The sequence below is a fragment of the Panthera leo genome, chromosome B3, assembly GCF_018350215.1.
Source record: "Panthera leo isolate Ple1 chromosome B3, P.leo_Ple1_pat1.1, whole genome shotgun sequence".
In the NCBI taxonomy this organism is placed as follows: domain Eukaryota; kingdom Metazoa; phylum Chordata; class Mammalia; order Carnivora; family Felidae; genus Panthera; species Panthera leo.
The window spans coordinates 103,958,460-103,977,728 of NC_056684.1; the positions used below are offsets into that span (position 1 = coordinate 103,958,460).

General features: G+C 37.3%; 2 protein-coding genes across 11 annotated transcripts in view; one reads left to right on the top strand and one right to left on the bottom strand.

The window, feature by feature from the left end:
- EXOC5 (exocyst complex component 5) overlaps positions 1–3,025 on the bottom strand; it is a 57,577-nt gene extending 54,552 nt beyond the window's left edge. The window contains exon 1 of the mRNA XM_042943336.1: positions 2,794–3,025. Within this exon, the coding sequence (XP_042799270.1) occupies positions 2,794–2,820 (27 nt within the window). The 5' untranslated portion in view covers positions 2,821–3,025. The remainder of the gene's footprint in view (positions 1–2,793) is intronic.
- A 122-nt stretch (positions 3,026–3,147) lies between these two features.
- Positions 3,148–19,269, top strand: part of AP5M1 (adaptor related protein complex 5 subunit mu 1) — a 59,318-nt gene continuing 43,196 nt past the window's right edge. For 8 of the 10 annotated variants that reach the window (XR_006203847.1, XR_006203848.1, XR_006203849.1 and 5 more), the window contains exons 1-7: positions 3,148–3,560; positions 7,648–8,293; positions 11,747–11,974; positions 14,009–14,148; positions 14,884–14,969; positions 15,340–15,458; positions 18,327–18,423. Coding sequence is in view for 5 of the 10 variants with exons in the window: in XM_042943337.1 (XP_042799271.1) it covers positions 3,487–3,560; positions 7,648–8,293; positions 11,747–11,974; positions 14,009–14,148; positions 14,884–14,969; positions 15,340–15,458; positions 18,327–18,423 (1,390 nt within the window). In the remaining 5 variants the exon portion in view is untranslated. Of the gene's footprint in view, positions 3,561–7,647; positions 8,294–11,746; positions 11,975–14,008; positions 14,149–14,883; positions 14,970–15,339; positions 15,459–15,844; positions 15,973–18,326; positions 18,424–19,269 lie in introns of those variants that run through there. The other 2 variants (XR_006203851.1, XM_042943341.1) reach the window with 2 other exon arrangements.

Genomic DNA, 19,269 nt, shown 5'->3' on the forward strand with positions numbered 1-19,269 from the left:
ATTTGTTGAATGAATGGGTAATGGACCTGGTTAACAAAGAACTCCTCCATAAAGGTAGCCTGCCCAAAAAGAAGACTCCAAGAATGACAGCAGAGAAAAACAGTAAGAGTACAATGTCCTCGGTAATGCAGTAAGAGAAGAGAGGAATATCTGTGACAACAGAAGAAGAATTTACTACCTCAGCCACTTTTTATATGCAGAGGACATAATTAATCCAAACCACACAGGAATTCCTATTTACAACGCCCATCCTGAGGTAAACACGGAGATAGAACTTTTCAGCAAATCTGTCAAAAAGGGTTGAAACTATGAAGATATTCCGGTCAATTTCCAGGACACATGTTATTAAAATAACTGAAACATCTATCACTAAATCATATCCTGGAGTTTTATTTTGTTGTATGAGGGTGTTTACATGATAAGAGGAAGTCTCATAGGATCAACAATAAGACTTTAAAAGGAGAGTTAACACTTTATGAAATTTCATGGATTGAAAGCATAATTTTGTATTGATTTAACCTCATCTCCAATGTGGAAAAATGAAAGCAGAAACCAGGATGCATAAAAACAAAATATCCTGACTACATTCTGACCTGTTTCCTACAGTTCTCTAGCTATGTCTAAAAAACGGGAAGAGAAAAAGACCCTCCCTAACATGTCCTACAATCTAGATCCCATGGTAGTAGCAACAGGAAACGGCAGCGATGACTGGGGTTTGTTTTTTGTTTTCCTCCTCACTCAAAAGCAGAGAGACCAACTTTTTACTGAGGGATGAAAGCTTACTCAAGAGTAGAGTCCACTGCAGGGCTGAAAAGATAAATGCATTTCTTAATCATAACTATTAACATTTAATTGTAACTTTTAACACAATATGCTTTTAATTTTGATGAAGCAAGAAGAGAAAGTCACATGAATTAAGATCTATGCGTGTGTAAGGTTGTCCTATGAACCCTGTGGCCACAGGACTAGTCTGCCATCACTGATCAGTTAAGTGAATGTTACCAGCTATACATAAGGAGTCACTCAGTTAAGTTAAATCCTAATTTGGTTTAACTACTTTACTAAATGGCATGACCCTAGAAAGCAAATATAAATATTTACTCCCCCCCCCCAAATATATATATGTATTTCTCTACCTCCTCCCCTCTACCCCAGGAGGGGAAGGAGGGCAGAAATCAAATATATTTTAAAGTTAGGTGGACTCATGTGGTCAAACATTTAAAGAAAAATAGATATAAGATGGTCCAAAACACAACTGGAAACGTCAAGCAGGATTAAGTCACAGGTTAATGCCTTATGAATCATGTAACAGAATAATAGTTTTCTGTTAACAGTATTTCATGAAGTATATTAAAGATCTCAACTTCATGAACAGTTTTCTACCTTTATGAGACGTGAAAAATAAAACAAGAAACTACAGAACTATTTAGTATCTTGTCCAGGAACATACAATAAAAGCTTTTAGCAAAGGAGTGTCTTCCTGCTCCTGAATCAATCAATAAACAGATGGCACAATTATGAAATTTGAGAAGTTAATATAATCTACCTCCCAACACTTATATCTGAGAACATACAATTAATATTCCCAAATTCTCTCTTGTAATTCTCTCTCTTCACTCACAAATTGCTATTTGATTATTAGCTATTATAACAATAATAATGTTATTCCTCTCAACAAAAGCATGATCTATCCAGGAGCTGAAAGAAATCCAAAATATAGTAACAGTAACATATGAAAAGTTCCCAATTGTTGCAAAAACTGTGGCCAAATTTCAAGCCAAAACTGCTGACTCTGAAGCAGAAAAATCCAATCTTCACTTGCGGAGAAATTCTCTATTGTCAACTACAGTCGTCTCAATTATTACACTTTTGCTGTGAAAGACGAGCACACACAAAAAGGGCCTTTCCTTCCTTTTTCGTTACATCTGTTTTCACTTCTTTCACAAAAGGAGAGCCTTTATAACGTTTCATTGTTTGGTGATCCAGTTACAATTTCCTATTCTAGTCATCTCAAACACCACAGCTTCTTACATTGGATTTCACTAAATTAAATTTTAAGTTTCAGAGAGCGAAAACGCTCAAGGAAAGAAACACAATAGAATGCTCATTGTCTCAGGCACTAAGGATTCTCTAGCTAGCAGTTAGGTGGTTTTATAACACATTGAAATTCCTGGAGACCCGAACATTGATGTTTACTTTCGCTCCCCCCGCCCCCCTTCAGTCTGAAGGGCTAAGTGGGCCTTTATTGTCCTAAAAAGCATTTCAGCCTCTTCGAATGTAAGGTAAGGGGAAACTGGCAGGCACCTGAGTGCCACTCGTAACGTTCACTAATGGAATAATTTTAATGACTCAACAGCGAGAAGCCCCCAGTAGTCCCAGTCTCAGGTGGCCCCCTTAGAATATTATCTGAGGATCCAAGCGACAAGACGGGAGACTCGCCCAACCCGGGGCTCCCGGCTGCTCTCTCCGCGCCCTGAGCCAGCCTTTCCCACTTCTCATCCCCGGTACATCTTCCAACGCCCAAACCTCCGACGCTCCCCTCCAGCCCCGCGGACAAAACCAACCCTCCTCCTTTCCCATTCCGGGCTCCCTTCCCTGCCCACCTCCCCACCCAGGTCCCCAAGCCACCCCTCCCCCATTGCACGCTCCGCCCGCGCGGCCCCCAGAGCCGCCACCCCACCCCTCGCCTTTCCCACCTTTCCTCCCAGGGCCGCGCCCGCGCCTCCGCCCGCCCGCCCACCTCGCGGCCCGCACTCCCGGCCTGCCACTCCCCGGGGAGCCGCCGGGACTCACCTCGAAGAGCTCGGCCGTCGTAGCCATCCCGGCCGGCTGAGAGGCTCGCCTCGCACTGGAAGCCGTCTCCTCTTCACATGCTGCGCCTCAGCGGCGCCGCGCACAGCCCCCTGCTCGGCTCGCCAGCTCTGGCTCCCGGCCGCCGCGGGCTCCCCCACTCCCCACAGAGCCCAGGCGGGGCGGGAGGGCGGCCATGAAGCGAAGGCGCAGACGCCTGTCAGCTGCCTCCCGGCGCCGCCCGCGCCGCTCCCATTGTCACCGCCTCGTACGCCGGAAGTGGAGCTGCGCGCGCCCGGTTGGCTGTCGGGAGGGGCCGGCGAGGGAAGCCGGCAGCCGGCGAACCGCAGAGAGGCTCGTCGCCTGGGCGAGTGAGGAACTGTGATCCTTGCGGGCCACCGTCCCGGAAGTGGACGGTAGAGGAAGAAAGCAGTGGGTTGGTGGGGAGGAATGTTTCTCGAGATTCTAGGTGAGGAGTCACAGAACTTTTGTGGCGTGTGTTGACAGGACGGACTCAGAGGTTTTAGTCACTTGACCAGAAGGAGCCAGCGTCTCTGCAGAGCCCGACCTGTTTGTGGTGAGGCAGAAGGTGGCTCAGGTTGAGTGAGCCCCGGGTCTTCTGGTAGAAGTCCATCTGAGAAGGCCAGTCCTTTTTCCGTAGAGACCTTAGGGATCAGCTGATGCTTTAGTGGCTTAATGGCCCAGCGGGCAGTGTGGCTCATAAGCCGCGAGCCGGGAACTCCATTTTGTGGCACCGTCAGATTCTCCAGGTAAATGCAGGTCTGAATTCTCAGAGGTGTTGGATCGGAGGAATGGATGATGTATTGTAGTTTGGGGATGTGTCTTTGGTCCGCCACCTTGGGCAATTAATTTACTTAACTTCCGTTTCATCTGTTAAATGAAGATCTTAATACTACTAAATAGTGTTGTGAGAATTAAATGAGTTGATGCTTGGCACACATTAAGCATTATGTGTTCTGCAATATTGTTATTACTTTCTCTTAAAATAATTCCACCTGCTTAGGATTGAGATGGAGATGACCAAAGGAAAGAAAGGAAACTTACTGAGCACTAAACAGGTTTCACATTCTTCTTTTGTTGATAAAGATCATTCAAGGACATTTTAACTCATTCTTCCGGAAAATCTTTGCTGATCATTAAAAGACTGTTATTTTAGAAATGTTTAGAAATTTTCAGATGGATTGTTGAAGAAAATTGAAAAAGTACAAAAAATTGAACCGTATTCACTTTTTCTTAGATGGTGTGAGCTGATCTGGCCCCACTTTTAGCATTTGCCACACTTTATCAAAAGAGCTCTGTGATGAGAATTATACAATAACTCATTGTAAGATATAGGTGGCAATTCTGTGACCTATGACCTTTTATTCTCAGTGGCTATGGACGTTTCTTTCTTGCCAACATTGTTACTCTTCCCTGGGGAAAGCTCTGTAGGGAGGTAGCATAGCCCTGAATTGCAGATGAAAATGAGTGTGATTTTAAATGAAAGTGGTTGGCAACGTGGATATGAAAAATTCCCTCCTGGCAACCTAAACATTTGTTTTGTTCCTGAGGGCATCAGAGTTATAGTTTATCATTTCCCCCTAATATACCTGGCTTACTTTGTTGTTGCTGTACCTCAAGCAAGGAGTTTTAATAGTATTCATTGGTACGGTTAATCAGCCTCACTGGTTTATCCAAGAACTTACATATTACCTTGAGTATCCTTATTTCTGCCACTCTCCTCCTCCTCACAGGTAACTCTCATATGTTTGTTGCTACCCTTTTATTTCTGTGTTTGTCTATGCATTTTTCAAATTACACAATTAAGTGTGCTATAGACTTCATTTCCTTTTTCTGCATTTGCCAGACTTCTCAGCACTATTTTAAAGAAACGTCCATGTTACTTTATGTTCATGCAGAGCAGCTCTGCCCAATAGAATTTTCTGCAGTAATGGACATGGGAAGTGTTCTAAATCTGTGCTTTTTAATATTGTAGTCACTAGCCACATGTAGCTATTGTGCTTTTGAAATGTGGCTATTGTAACTGAGGAACTCAGTCTCGTTTAATTTTAATTTAAGTTTAAATCGTCATACGTGGCTAGTGGCTCCTGTTTTGGACAGTGCAGATTAAGCCCATTGCTCTGTTGTACCCTGTGGTCTACATCCTCCATATTTTACCTATATCCTTCCCTTAATGATGATATCCTGGGTTGCTTCCAACTCAGCCATCCAGAATAGTGATGCAGTAGATAGCCTCAAAAGGTCCATAGGACATATCTTTGCTGATTTTGACTAAATATTGCCAACTAATTAGCTCCTCGGAATACTTTAACAGTCAACACTCTTCTCATCAGCAGTGAGCAAAGGTTCCTATATCTCCATTCCATCCCAACATTTATTCCAGTTTTTGCCAATATTGGTGTAAAGGATATCTTATTTTCATTTGCATTTCATTGTGTAGCAATGATTGTTAGCCCTTTGGATTTCCTCTTCTGTGGATTGCTTGTACATATCCTTTGTCCATTTTATCTTTGAGAGTTGCTGTTTGTTTTCCTGTTAATTTGCACGAGTTCATTGTGTATTCTTGACATTAGGCCTATGTCATTTCTAGCTACGATAGATATTTTCTCTCATTTGTCGTTTTCAACTTTATCCCTTGGTTAAATAGAAACCACTAATTTTATTACTATCACAGTAGTACTTTGGGGATTTTGTAGAAGTTTTTCTCTACCCTTATTTCACAAGCTATATTCTTAAATTATCTTCTCTTAACTTTATCATTTTGCTTGTCATGTTTAGAACTTTAATCCATCTTCAGGTGTGGTGTTAATAGAGGAATCCCCTTATATTTTTCTCTATTGTGTGGGCCAGTTTTCCTGCATATGTTTAGTATATTTTTTCAGTATATATATTTTTCATTGATTTCTGGGATTATTGATAGTTGATATGTCTCCCATATAAATATTGGTCTGTTTCAGTTCTATTACTTTATTTGCCTATTCTTGCACCAGTACCATACTGTATTTATATCTGTGGCTTTGTAGCTTATCTTAATATCTCACAGAGATGAGATTTTTTTTAATGCTTATAAAAATAAGTTCCTTAAAGAAGTCATGGTTGTTTTCAGAAGATTTTTCTCAATTGTACTTAGGAATTTCAGAAGAAAAATTCAGATATGTTTGGGTGGGCTTTTCAACATCTCTGTGGAGGCAGTAAGTTTTATTGTTTTCAGTTTTCTGATTCCTTGGAACTGATGTAAGGGCTAAACATAAATGCTCCGGCATATTACCCATATATATGCCAAAGGATAATGGCTATCATTTAAGATTTTTAAAAGCAGATGACCTTTCCTGCATGTGGTTACTTTTTCCCAAAACAAAACTTGGTCTAAATTCTGATTTAGAAGTTTACTGTCCAGATACACAGTAATAGTATCAGCTTAAGTATGGCTTAGGTTGTTATTGTACTCTATGATTATAGGGCCAAGGTCTGAGTTCTATTTTAGAAAAGGTATAGAATAAATCTGAAATGATAGGTTGAGTTATCCAACAAAAATATTTATTGAGCACATATCAAGGCATTATATACACTCCCAGATTAACTTCTTATCTGTACATTCAATATTGAGATTCTTACACTTAAGAAGGACTTTAATTATCCTCTAGATAACCAGAGGATAAGACACTGGGCTAGAGTTTAGTTCAAAATTCTCAACCTTTCTTATCCAGAGACTCAGAGAAAGAAAGGGCATTCTTTCTAAGCCATTACTGGAGAGCTAATTATTTTCCTTTCTCAATCAAAAAAGTGCATCAGAATATAAGTGAGTGAGGTTCATTAATATATAAATAACTTTGAATACATTCTTATTTTTCTTCTTAAAAATTATTAGTAAACATCAATAACTTATTAGTGGTATTAGTGCAAAAAAATTATTTTGGCTAAGTTTGTTCTTGATCCTTGGTGAGAATTGCTTATATATTCTTTAGCTGCCCCTTTATTTTACAAATAAGAAAATAGATTTAGGAAAGTGGGTGATTTACACAGAAGTTAATAGCCAATAAATGACTTTATTCTGGACATTAGAGTGGAGGGAAAAAGAGTAGGAAAAGTACATTTTCTTTTAAACTGTAACATATCATTCTGCAAATGAACAAAAGCATCTTCTAGTCTTTTTCCCGCCAAAAGGATAAATTAGTAACTTACTATTAAGTCTAGGACATGCAAACCATAAAAGATTATTCAGTTTTTATTATTTTTATTATCTCATAATATCTTTCAGGGCCATAGAGATAAGCAGTTTTATTACTAAAATGTTCTTATATTTTAAGGAGTTGGCAAGAAGACTCAGGGTATTTTGCTATTCACTATTAGTTGAGTAGAATAGAACATTCCTTTTACATTTGTATCATCTCAACTAGTGAATCCAAAGTTGTGGAGGGTTAAATTGAACCTGCTAAGATGGAATCAGAAAAAAAGTCCTTATAGATGCCTAAAATGTATCCAAGTATGTGTACCTGGCTGACCAAGTAGGAATCTGAGTGGCCAAAGAGACTAGAATTTTGAATGAGAACTGTGTGCTATGCCTATTTAAAAAATTAAATTGAAGTATGTTCAGTAATAAATGACTTTATAATTTGAGATAATATGCGAACAGTTACATAACTGTTATACAAAAGTTAGTTGTTACAGTAGAAATTTAACATGGAATATATTTTTTTGGTTATGGTTTTTGTGGATATGTGTATGTATTTGTTATCGTGTTTTGTTATTACGGTTAGCCTTGTGTTTTAGGGTTTTTTTTCTATTTTTATTTTCCTTGGAAGAACCATTCATAATATTTTTGTTTCCACAATAAAGACGGTATCCAACTGTTGAAAAACGAGCCAAAGTCTTCAATGGAGCAAGTTATGTGCCTATTCCTGAAGATGGTCCCTTTCTTAAAGCACTACTCTTTGAACTTAGATTATTGGATGATGATGAGGACTTCATAGAGAGTCGTGATAGCTGTTCACACATCAATAAAACATCCGTCTATGGGCTCCTCATAGGAGGTGGAGAACTCTGGCCAGTTGTTGCTTTTCTGAAGAATAACATGATATATGCTTGTGTTCCACTAGTTGAACAAACTTTATCCCCTCATCCACCGTTAATTAGCATTAGTGGAATTTCACAAGGCTTTGAACTTCTTTTTGGAGTACAGGATTTTCTTTCCTTGAGTCAAAAAAATGACACTGAGCTAAATACAAAATTGAACCAATTACCTGATTTGCTTCTACAAGCTTGTCCATTTGGAACTTTGTTGGATGCCAATTTACAGAATTCATTGGATAGTATTAATTTTGCTTCTGTGACTCATTCACAAAAACAGCCAGCCTGGAAAGTTGGAACATACAAAGGAAAACCACAAGTTTCTATTTCTATCACCGAAAAGGTAAAATCCATGCAATACGATAAACAGGATATAGCAGATACATGGCAGGTCGTTGGAACTGTCACTTGCAAGGTAAGATTTTCTCTCATACTTGTTTTATCATACCATTTAACACGTACGGAGAAAAGTAAAATTTTCTGACTTTATTTTACATTGTTATATGACATTCTTGATTTTTCTCATAAACAGCAGTCATTAAATGTTAGATTTGTGTGAAATTTTGTAATATTACCTTTTTGCATTCCTTATGAATTGTATTAGTTATATATTGCTGCATATTGATTTGCCTCATTATCCCCCAAATAAACATTTATTATCCTCATAGTGTTCTATGGGTTAAGACTTCAGGAACAGCTTAGATGGGAACTTCTAGCATGAAGTCCATCATGAGATCACAGTCAAGATTGCAGCTAGAGCTATAGTCACCTGAAGGTTTGATTGGGGCTGGAAAATCTACTTGCAAGGTGGCTAACTCACATGGCTAGCAAATTGTTGGTGGGAGGATTCTCTTCCTTTCCATGTGGACTTCTCAGTAGGCTATTTAAAAATCTCCTCACAATTTGGTAACTAGCTTCCTATAGATCAAATGAGAGATCAGATGAGGGAGACAGAGAAAGAGAAAGAAGGTGCAGGTAGAAGCTATCCTTTTTATTACCTAAGCTGAGGTCAGATGACATTACTTCCAACACTTTGTTCATTAGGAAAAGGTCACTAAGTCCAGTCCACATTCAAGGCAACTAGAATTAAGCTCCATCTTTTGAAGAGTAATGTCAAAGAATTTGTGAAAATATTTTAAAACCATCATGCCTATTTTCCATTTTCTCTAAAAAGGATGAAATTGACAAATCTCTGACTTAATATCTAAAACCATTTTGAAGGGCTCTTGTATTATTTAAACAAGTTGGTAGGTTAATGTAGGGTTCTCTGGTTTAAGGTTAGAAAATAGGAAATGACAATAGAAATAATACTATTATCACTTTGGGATCCCTGGGTGGCTCAGTCCAGTTAAGTGTCTCAACTGTTGATTCTGGCTCAGGTCATGATCTCACAGTTATGATATCAAGCCCCATATTGGGTACGACTGGGCGTGGAGTCTGGTTAAGGTTCTCTCTCTCCCTCTCCTTCTGCCCCTCCGCTGCTTGTGCTTGCTTGTACGCTGTCTCAAAAAAAAAAAAAAAAATCAGGTAAGTTCTAGGTCCCTTCTGTGTTTTATAATTCCTGGTTAAAAGTTCAAATTTATATATGCCAGGTTTGTTTAAAAGATAGTTTTCAGGTTTCATCTAGAATTTCCTCATTTAATAGTAAAAGACTGATGATCTGATATTTTAAATGACTAGATGGCAGATAATCCATTGGTGGTTTTCGTAGTGGTTGCAATTTTCCGATCCCTTTAAGAATATTAGACTGTTAGGGGGTGCCTGGGTGGCTCAGTCAGTTAAGCATCAGACTTCAACTCAGGTCATGATCTCACTACCTGTGAGTTCAAACCCTGCAACGGACTCTGTGCGGACAGCTCAGAGCCTGGAGTCTGCTTCAGATTCTGTCTCCATCTCTCTCTGCCCCTCCCCTGCTTGTGCTCGGTCTCTCTCTCTCAAAAATAAACATTTAAAAAAATAAAAAAAAAAGGATATTAGATTGTTAGGATATTAGACTAATTTAATAAGCACAAACTGAATATTTAAACATTGTAATAGTATTTGCTATTAATATTTGCTCATTTTATTATCTCCATAAATATCAAAAAAACCTTTTTTTTTTGGTTCTTGCTAGTTCACATATAGAGAGTGAAGTAGCAGATGGTTTAAAAGTCAAAACACTAAAATATTTTTAAGTTTTATGGTAAGGTTATTAGGCATTTTTTTTCCCAAATGTGATAGACATTATTGTAACTGTTACCAAAAGACCTTTATGAGGTACTAATTATATGTGGTACTGTTCATAATGCCTGCCTGCTGTCTAAGTGCTTACGTTGTATAGTAGATGTATTCTTGAATTCACACATATGTCAAGCAGTAGATAAAAGCATAAAAAAGTGAAGCATGTCATATTAGAATGGAAAACAAAGGTGGGGTCCACAACTAGAAAAAGATACCTAATCAGTAAGCATTTTTTGAGTGTCTCTTATACATAGCAATGTGCTAGGCACTAGAAATACAAAGAAAGATATAACAATTTTTGCTTTCAAAGAACTTAAAGCTTCAAGAGGGAAACAAACAGGGCACAAATACCTATGGGGGTGGGCAGTTATTGCATGATGCAGACTATGTATATGATAGAACTAGCTGCTTGCATTTGAAGCTGAGCATTATACCTGCTGGGTTCTACTGACTCTTAAAATACTTGTTCATATCTAACCAAACAAAACATATCAATAAGCCTTTATGGCCCAATTGACTAGTTTTAATTGGGGGTTTTAATAGAGGGAAATGTCAAGTTAGAGTTGATAGAAAGGAAGAACCCGATTATCATGAACATATAGGTAAGGTGTATCATTCTGGTTGGGTCAGAAAAAGAGCCATTAGGGGTACCTAGGTGGCTCATTCAATTAAGCGTCCAACTCTTGATTTCAGCTTAGGTCGTGATCTCACAGTCCTGAGATCAAGCCCTACATCATGCTCCACGTTGAGCGTGGAGCTTGCTTAAGATTCTCTCCCTCTCCTGTACCTCCCCTGCTTGCACTCCCTCACATGTACTCACATGCTCTCTCTCTCAAAAAAAAAAAAAAAATTACAAGTTTTAGGGGAGTAAAGGTATTTAATATAGGATTTAGGGCTTACTGAAAATAATAGTTAATTTAAAACATCATGAAAGTGTGAAAAATGATTTTGAAATCTGTGAAGCTCATACCAGATGGAAGAGGAATTGAGAGAATAAAAGTTTCTGATCTTCTGGCTGCAGCCTTCTAGAAATAGTCACTAATGACTGTGGTCTGGAGAAGTCAGAATTTGCAGAGAATTCTGAGATGCCACCATGTTGACAGCCTTGAAGAAATTCATGGAAAGGACTGCAAAGTGCTACATTTGGCCAGCACAGCCTTAAAGCAGGAGCTCAGGGAGAGGTTCTGTGAAGCTGTCATATCTGGCTTCCATAACCTTCCCAAAACACTGGCTTCACAGCTTCAGGGTAGAAAATGATGAAAGAGGTAGATTGGGAGCCAAACAATGAAAGACTTAAAAGTAATGCAAAACTGAGGGGGAACTATTGAAACACCTTGAGCATGGATACAATATATTTAAAGTTCTGTTTTGTTAAGATAGCTCTGGAGGGTGGATTGATTAGAGGAAAGCAAATCTAGGGACTTAAAATAGCTTTTCAAGGGTTTACAGGCCTTTAGGAAGTCTCTCCTAGTCTCTGGCTTGGAATCTGAGTATGATAGAACAACTAACCAGAACACAGAAAGCAAGAGCAATACCTTGAAAAGTGAGTTAAGCTGTGAGAAATGACTTAGATAAACTCAGAAAAGCCTCACCCAGAAGACGTATGCTTCTAAGATCTTGGTAATATCTGTTTCTGTTTTCATTGCAGTGTGACTTAGAAGGAATCATGCCAAATGTTACCATCAGCTTGAGTCTCCCCACCAATGGGTCTCCACTTCAGGATATTCTAGTTCATCCTTGTGTGACTTCTCTTGACTCTGCCATTCTGACTTCTAGTAGCATTGATGCAATGGATGATTCTGCATTTAGCGGACCTTACAAATTTCCACTCACACCTCCCTTAGAGTCATTTAACTTATGCTACTATACTTCCCAGGTAAGCAATCTTGGCAAAGTTGAGACTTTGCCAATCTTCATGTTTATGAATCATTGTAAACAAATCATTCATACTTTTGGCCCACATGAGAACTTTTGGTTATTTATTTACCAGATAATAATTGATGAATGAAGATGAAGATTCAGTTCTTTGAATAGGATGCCTCTTTTCTCTGGTGTCTGTTACAGCACTGAATTGTTTTCAAAGTCATGGGAGTTATTTTTTTTTTAATGCTTCCTAATAAGGATTCCATGAACATAAGGTAGATCCTACTATGATGTCGTCATGGTTTGAATCATGAACATAAAATACCTGTAATCTCAGGCAACTGTTGTTACAAATAGATAATACTATTTTTAAAGGTTGCTTATTGAATAACTGCTGTGTCAGACACTGTCCTAGGCATGTTACATGTGTTTTCTCCAGTACTTTTAAAACCTTTAACGTAGGTATTACTAGCCCCATTTTACAGATGAAGAGAGTCTCAGAGAAGTTAAATGACATGCCCAGGGTCATATAACTGGTAAATAACAGAGCTTAGATTTGAACCCACACTTTCCACACTCTAAAACCTAACCTTCTTTTTACTATACCATTTGTCTCTTGTCCTAATTGTGAATCAGTAGATTAAAAAAACCTACTCTGGGAATGCAAGCTGGTGCAGCCACTCTGGAAAACAGTATGGAGGTTCCTCAAAAAACTAAAAATAGAACTACCCTACAACTACCCTACCTACAACAAGCAATTGCACTACTAGGCATTTCTCCACAGGAAACAGGTGTGCTGTTTCGAAGGGACACATACACCCCAATGTTTATAGCAGCACTATCAACAATAGCCAAAGTATGGAAAGAGCCCAAATGTCCATCGATGGATGAATGGATAAAGAAGATGTGGTATATATAGACAATGGAGTATTACTTGGCAATCAAAAAGAATGAAATCTTGCCATTTGCAACTACATGGATGGAACTGGAAGGTATTACGCTAAGTGAAATTAGTCAGAGAAAGAAAAATCATATGACTTCACTCATATGAGGACTTTATGAGACAAAACAGATGAACATAAGGGAAGGGAAACAATATAAAAACAGGGAGGGGCACAAAACAGAAGAGAGTCATAAATATGGGGAACAAACTGAGGGCTACTGGAGGAGGTGTAGGAGGGGGGATGGGCTAAACGGGTAAGGGGCACTAAGGAATCTACTCCTGAAATCATTGTTGCACTATATGCTAACTAATTTGGATATAAATTTAAAAAAATAAAAAATAAAATAAAATAAATTTAAAAAAAGAAGGTAGAGGCAACCAAAAAAAAAAAAAAAACCCTACTCAAGCTAGCTTACATAAAAGGAATTTATTTTGATAATGCAAGAAGCAATCTTGTCATTCAAGGATAAAAAGCATACCTAGCCTGTACTAGGAATAGAACCAGAAAATGAAAATTAAAGTCACTCTGTACCAAGGTGTACACTGTCTGTCTCATCTCTGCTTCTCAGTTTCCTCTTCCAACTTGATTTCTCTGCTTCCACATGACCTATAGCTCTAAGTTATACTACATAAATAGAGTCTACTTATTACTTTAGATATACTAGAAGAATGATTGGCTCTCTCCAGCCTACAGATAGTTTCTCCTCCAATTGGTTATTGGTAATCAACTGAGTAAGCTACTGCTGAGCCAAAGGGTGGGTAAGTCCTGCTGTCATAGGACAGCAGGAGCTGTGAGGAGGCATCAGTGAGCAATATGTCTAGTGCATGTCTTATGTTGCAGGTCATAGAGAACCTGGAGGAGGGGAAGCTGGATGAGTAAGAGGAAAAACGATGTATTGCATACCTTGTAAGGCACCTTTCTCATCACTGGAAATAGAAAAATTCCTACCTTTAGAACAAATAGAGCTCCATCATCTATTATCAAAACAGTTTGGAGTAATCTGTATATAATAACTACTGCAAGGCCTTTTTCTCAATCATCATTGGTATTTTAGATCCATTAACCTAGGAATTATACAAAAATTTGTTTATGTTTGTTTCCAGGTCCCTGTTCCACCGATTTTGGGTTTTTATCAAATGAAAGAGGAAGAAATACAAGTAAAAATAACAGTTAATTTAAAACTTCATGAAAGTGTGAAAAATAATTTTGAGTTCTGTGAAGCTCATATACCTTTTTATAATAGGTAGGAATAAAACGTGATGCCATGATTTCTGCTTTTCTTAGTACATTCCCACTGCCCTACAATAAATTATTTGTCTTTGTTTTTTACCTTATTTTTAAGATCTAAAAATTTTATTTTATTCAAATGAATCCTGATTCTGACTCAAAACTTAGTCATATAAATAATCTCTTTAAGAGACTTGTTTAAGACCATGTTTAAGAGATTAACCTAGTTTAATCTCTAAACTTGCTAGTAAATATAAATTTAAAAGCAGTGTAGCTTCTTTAGGGATTATTTCACTCCTGGCTTTATTTCTAGCAATTTCTCTGTGCTGTACGTACAAGTCAACCCAACTATCAGCTACCTGGTGAATTAAGCCAATCATATCATAAGATTACATTGTCATCAGTTCTGTTTTTATTTGTTCTACAGTATAGTTCTTTTCACAGGATGCCAAAATCATAGTTTTAATGCTATGTCAATCTATATAACTGTATTAATACATGCTATATGATTTTATAGTTGTTTTTAGAATTAATAATGAAATGCACATCATCACCAAAAATGTTTATTGTGTTTCTGGTGTTTTTTGAGGTATAATATTCGTTATTTGTTCTACTTTATTCTGCAAACTTGAATACAGATCTGCTTTGTATGTTATAATAAATAACACTAGCAAGATTTGACTTAGATCTCTTAAAACTTTTCTATTTATGATCACTTGTTCTTTCAGTTGTGTCCTTTTCTCTTTTAAAGGGGTCCAATCACACATGTGGAATACAAAGTGAGTTTTGGCCAGCTTGAAGTATTTCGAGAGAAAAGCTCATTGGTCTGGATTATTGGTAAGCTTCTATTTATTAACTTTTTTTCATTCATTTGTTGTAGAATAAAATAGTTAAAATTGTTAAATAGTTAAAATGGTTGATTGGTAGGGGCACCTGGGTGGCTCAGTGATTAGTTAAGTATCTGACTTCAGCCCAGGTCATGATCTCACACTTTGTGAGTTCGAGCCCCACATCAAGCTCTGTGCTGACAGTTCAGAGCCTGGATGGAGCCTGCTTCAAATTCTATGTCTCCCTCGCTCTTAGCCCCTCCACTGCTCACACTCTGTCTCTCTCTCCTTCAAAAATAAATAAACATTAAACCAATTTTCTAAATAAAAATAAATAAATAATAAAATAAAATAGTCAGTTGGTGCATTTGTGTTCTTAGGACAGAAGTTCCCCAAATCAATGGAAATTAATCTTTCTGGAACTGTAACTTTTGGAGCCAAGAGTCATGAGAAGCAGTCATTTGATGAGATTTGCATTGGAGGTACAGCATATTTAAAGGTAAATACATTTATATGGCTCACCACATTAGAAAACTTGCGTTTCTTTTTAAATTTTAAATACATCTAATTGATTTTTAACGTTTTCTAGGCATTTTTTGTTGGAGAAACTTCTTGTCTGCGCTAAGTCCTTTTTAAGATTTTTTTGTGCAATTTCTATTTAGTATTAGTCACTTTCTGTTTCACTTAATATGTAACAAATTTTAAGGTGAAACACTTAACTATAACTTTAACACATCAAATAAACCAAGTTCTATCTACCCAGCTCTTAGTTATCACATTCAACATTTGTATACAAAAAATATAAGATGTAGCCCTTGACCTCTGGGATTTTCCACCAATACATGTCAATAATTGATCAATGCTAACTGCTTTTGGTATTTGAAGGAAACAGTGAGCACTTCTGACCAAAGTGGTCAAGGAAAGTTTTGCAGTAGAGATGGAGTTTAAGCAAAACTCTGAGGCCCAGATAAACATGAAAATGAAGCTTTGAAGATTGATGAACATTTATATAGGTAAATAAATGACTTAATCAAAGGAATGAATGGTAACAAAGCATGCTTAGGGGCCGTGCTAGAAACAGTAGTAACACATAAGGCTGGATAAGTGATTTAGGTCTAGATTATAGCTTTGGAGGGTTTGCATTCTAACTTTTATTCTTTTGTTAGAAAATGTTATACTTTTTTTGAATATGGGAGTGGTTGGTCTCTCAGAAAACAATACTTTACGAAGATCAATCTGGAATGGATGTGAGAAGGTAGGTAGAAAAAAAATAATGAAACTTGAGAGAGAGGAACTATTTTTTAGCTATATTAGTATTCCTGATGAAAGGTAGTAAGTTAATGATGCTGAAGGTCACAGAAAGAGAGACTGCTGGACATGCTGTGATAAAGGTAAAGTATTCATCACTAATTAAATATAGAAACAAGAAATGGTTTTAAGCCCAAGATTAAAAAAAGAAAAATGTGGCTTAAATCACACTTGAAACTCCAAGAGGGCAGAGACCATGTGAGTGTCATACATTCATTGTTTTATCACCAACATCTAGTTCATTCTCTACCACATAAATATTTGATGAAGGATGAATATATTTAGAAGAAAGTACTAATATGGAGAAAGTTGGGAGGAAGTGGGTTTCATATCATGTATGTTGCTGGTAATAGCAACATATCTCAGTGTAAGTGTCCAGTAGGCAGCTAAAAACCTGAAGCTTGAGTCTCAAGAGAGAGCTCAACAGTATATAATGGCTTAGGTGTTATCTGTGCGGAAAAAATAGTTGAGGCAGTGGAAATGAATAAGATCAGAAAAAGAGAAAATAAGAGAATGATTTAGAAGAACCAGTGAGAAGAATTGAAGGGGTGATCAGAAAAGTAAGGAAAATCTAAATAGAATGGTAAAGAAATCAAAGAATAGAGATTGAAATCTATATATAAAGATAATTAGAGGAAATGGTAATGAAGTCTGAAGTACACTAGTGATATTTGTTTCTTCCATCTTGACTTCAGCTATGCCCACAAGCTTTATTTCAGAGATTATTATAAAAATTCCTATTTCCAGATAGTTTTCAGAAAAAATGTGGGATGTCACTACATTGTAGGTCTTGGCAAACGTAGGGATTCTGACTTTTGTAATTTATTTTCATCCCCTACTCAGTTATAATCTTTCATCCCCTACTCAGTTATATGTATAAACATAATACATATTTGTGTTTACTGAATAGATTTATTTTTATAATATCTAGTTATGTGGAAATCAATCTTGGCATAACTTTCAGCATCTAGAATTATACCAAACAAACAAGCAAAAGCCCTTTACTATTAAAGTTTGAGATGCAATAGGAAAAAAATTGCTTTGAAGACTTGAAAATTTACATTCTATGTATGTGGATCAGTTAGTTTGGCAATCAAAAGGAGAAACTTAGGAAGTGGGAGAAAATTGCAGGGATGGGAGCTAGAAGAAAAAAAAAACATAGAAAAGGTATCAGGATATTACAAATTTGGGAGCTTTGAGCAGCAAATATGAGAACCACAGCAAAAGGAGACTGGTGCTCCCTCATAAGACAGATACCTTTCATAGTTCATCTGAATATCATTGTGACTCAGGCACCCCACCACTATGCCTTCAGAGAAGGTGTTAAGAGCCCTTTCTACAATATAATAATTGGCATTTATACCGATGATGCCACATTATCAATTAACTCCAGAAATATGGATTACATTCTAGAAAGGTTTTATAGGTGAGAGAAAGGATGATTTCTAAGCTTAATTCTATAAAAATTAAATTTCAGTTTTCTGGAAAATTAAGCAGAATATCTCATTCCCTCCAAACACCAGATAAACTGTTTCAGTTTTAGTAATTGCATTGTTGGGTTTTGCTAGAAAAGTGTATACATACATTTCTGCCTGTAAAAGAATTATGATCTGAAATATATCACAGCAAGATAGCCTTAGAGCTAGAGAGGACATACAGAGCACCAGACACCCTAGGGGAAGAAGCACCAGCTTTTGTTGTCATTTGGGTCTGAGTTCAAATGCCAGCTCTGCTCCTTACATTCTGGGATGCTAATCTTTCCCATCTCTGAACCTCATTGCCTCATTTATAAAATAAGGATGCTTTGCAGTGTAGATTAGTGTCCATATTAGTGAAGCATCTGGTGTATATTAAGCACTTCATAATGACAACTTCACAAAGAAATGGTCTTAATAAAGGGGGAAAAAGTGTATATGTTTATGCATGCATGTGCGTACACACATTTTTATTTTGAGAACTGTGTGAAGTAAATTCCTAAAATTGTGTCAAGGGAAAAAATGTAGCCATCACTTTTACCAAATAATCATCTCAATTTGGTATATTTCTCTTCTTTTTCTAGCTTCATTTTAGGATCTTAGATTATACACTCACTGGTTGTTATGCGGATCAGCATTCAGTTCAAGTTTTTGCATCAGGAAAACCAAAAATAAGTACACGTAAGTTGTAGAGATTCAGATTAACTTGAGGGAATAAAATGGTGCTATGCATTTACTACCTAAGATAAAATCTAACAGAAATAGATTAGAGAATAATGCCAATTTGTAAAAATTTTGACCTGATCCTATCCTGTGTAATAGTGTGTGTACTTTTTTGTTTTTTTAATTTTTTTTAATGTTTATTTATTTTTGAGAGAGAGAGAGAGAGAGACAGAACATGAACAGGGGAGGGGCAGATAGAGAGGGAGACACAGAGTCCAAAGCAGGCTCCAGGCTCTGAGCTGTCAGCACAGAGCCCGATGCAGGGCTGGAACTCACAAACCAGGAGATCATGACCTGAGCCGAAGTCGGACATTTAACTGACTGAGCCACCCAGGCGCCCCAGCAGTGTGTGTACTTTACCTTGCACTCTGCCTTCTCTTGTTTATACAGTGGTCTGGATGAGCAAGGACTGGCATAGAGGCAAGCTTTAGCATAAAGTTGGATTTGTTTTGCTATGGTTATTCTTTGATTCAGAAGTTGTTCCCAGGGGCTTTGGTGTTGGACAGACAAAGGTTTGAGTCTGGTTCAGACAATTTATTACCAGTGTAACTTTGGGCAAGTTAGTAAACTTCTCAAAGCTTTAGTTTCCTCATCCATAAATGGAAATAATAGTACTGTTTACCTCAGGATTGTTATGAGATTTTGATAAAATTATATTGACCGAGTACTTAGCATGATGCTTATAGCCTATAGTATGGATTCAATAAATGTTAGATATGATTATTACTTAAATTTTTAAATATTTTTAGCAAATGCTGTAGTCAATGAGCAGTATTTAGCATCCTCTGCATTTTACAAATGGGA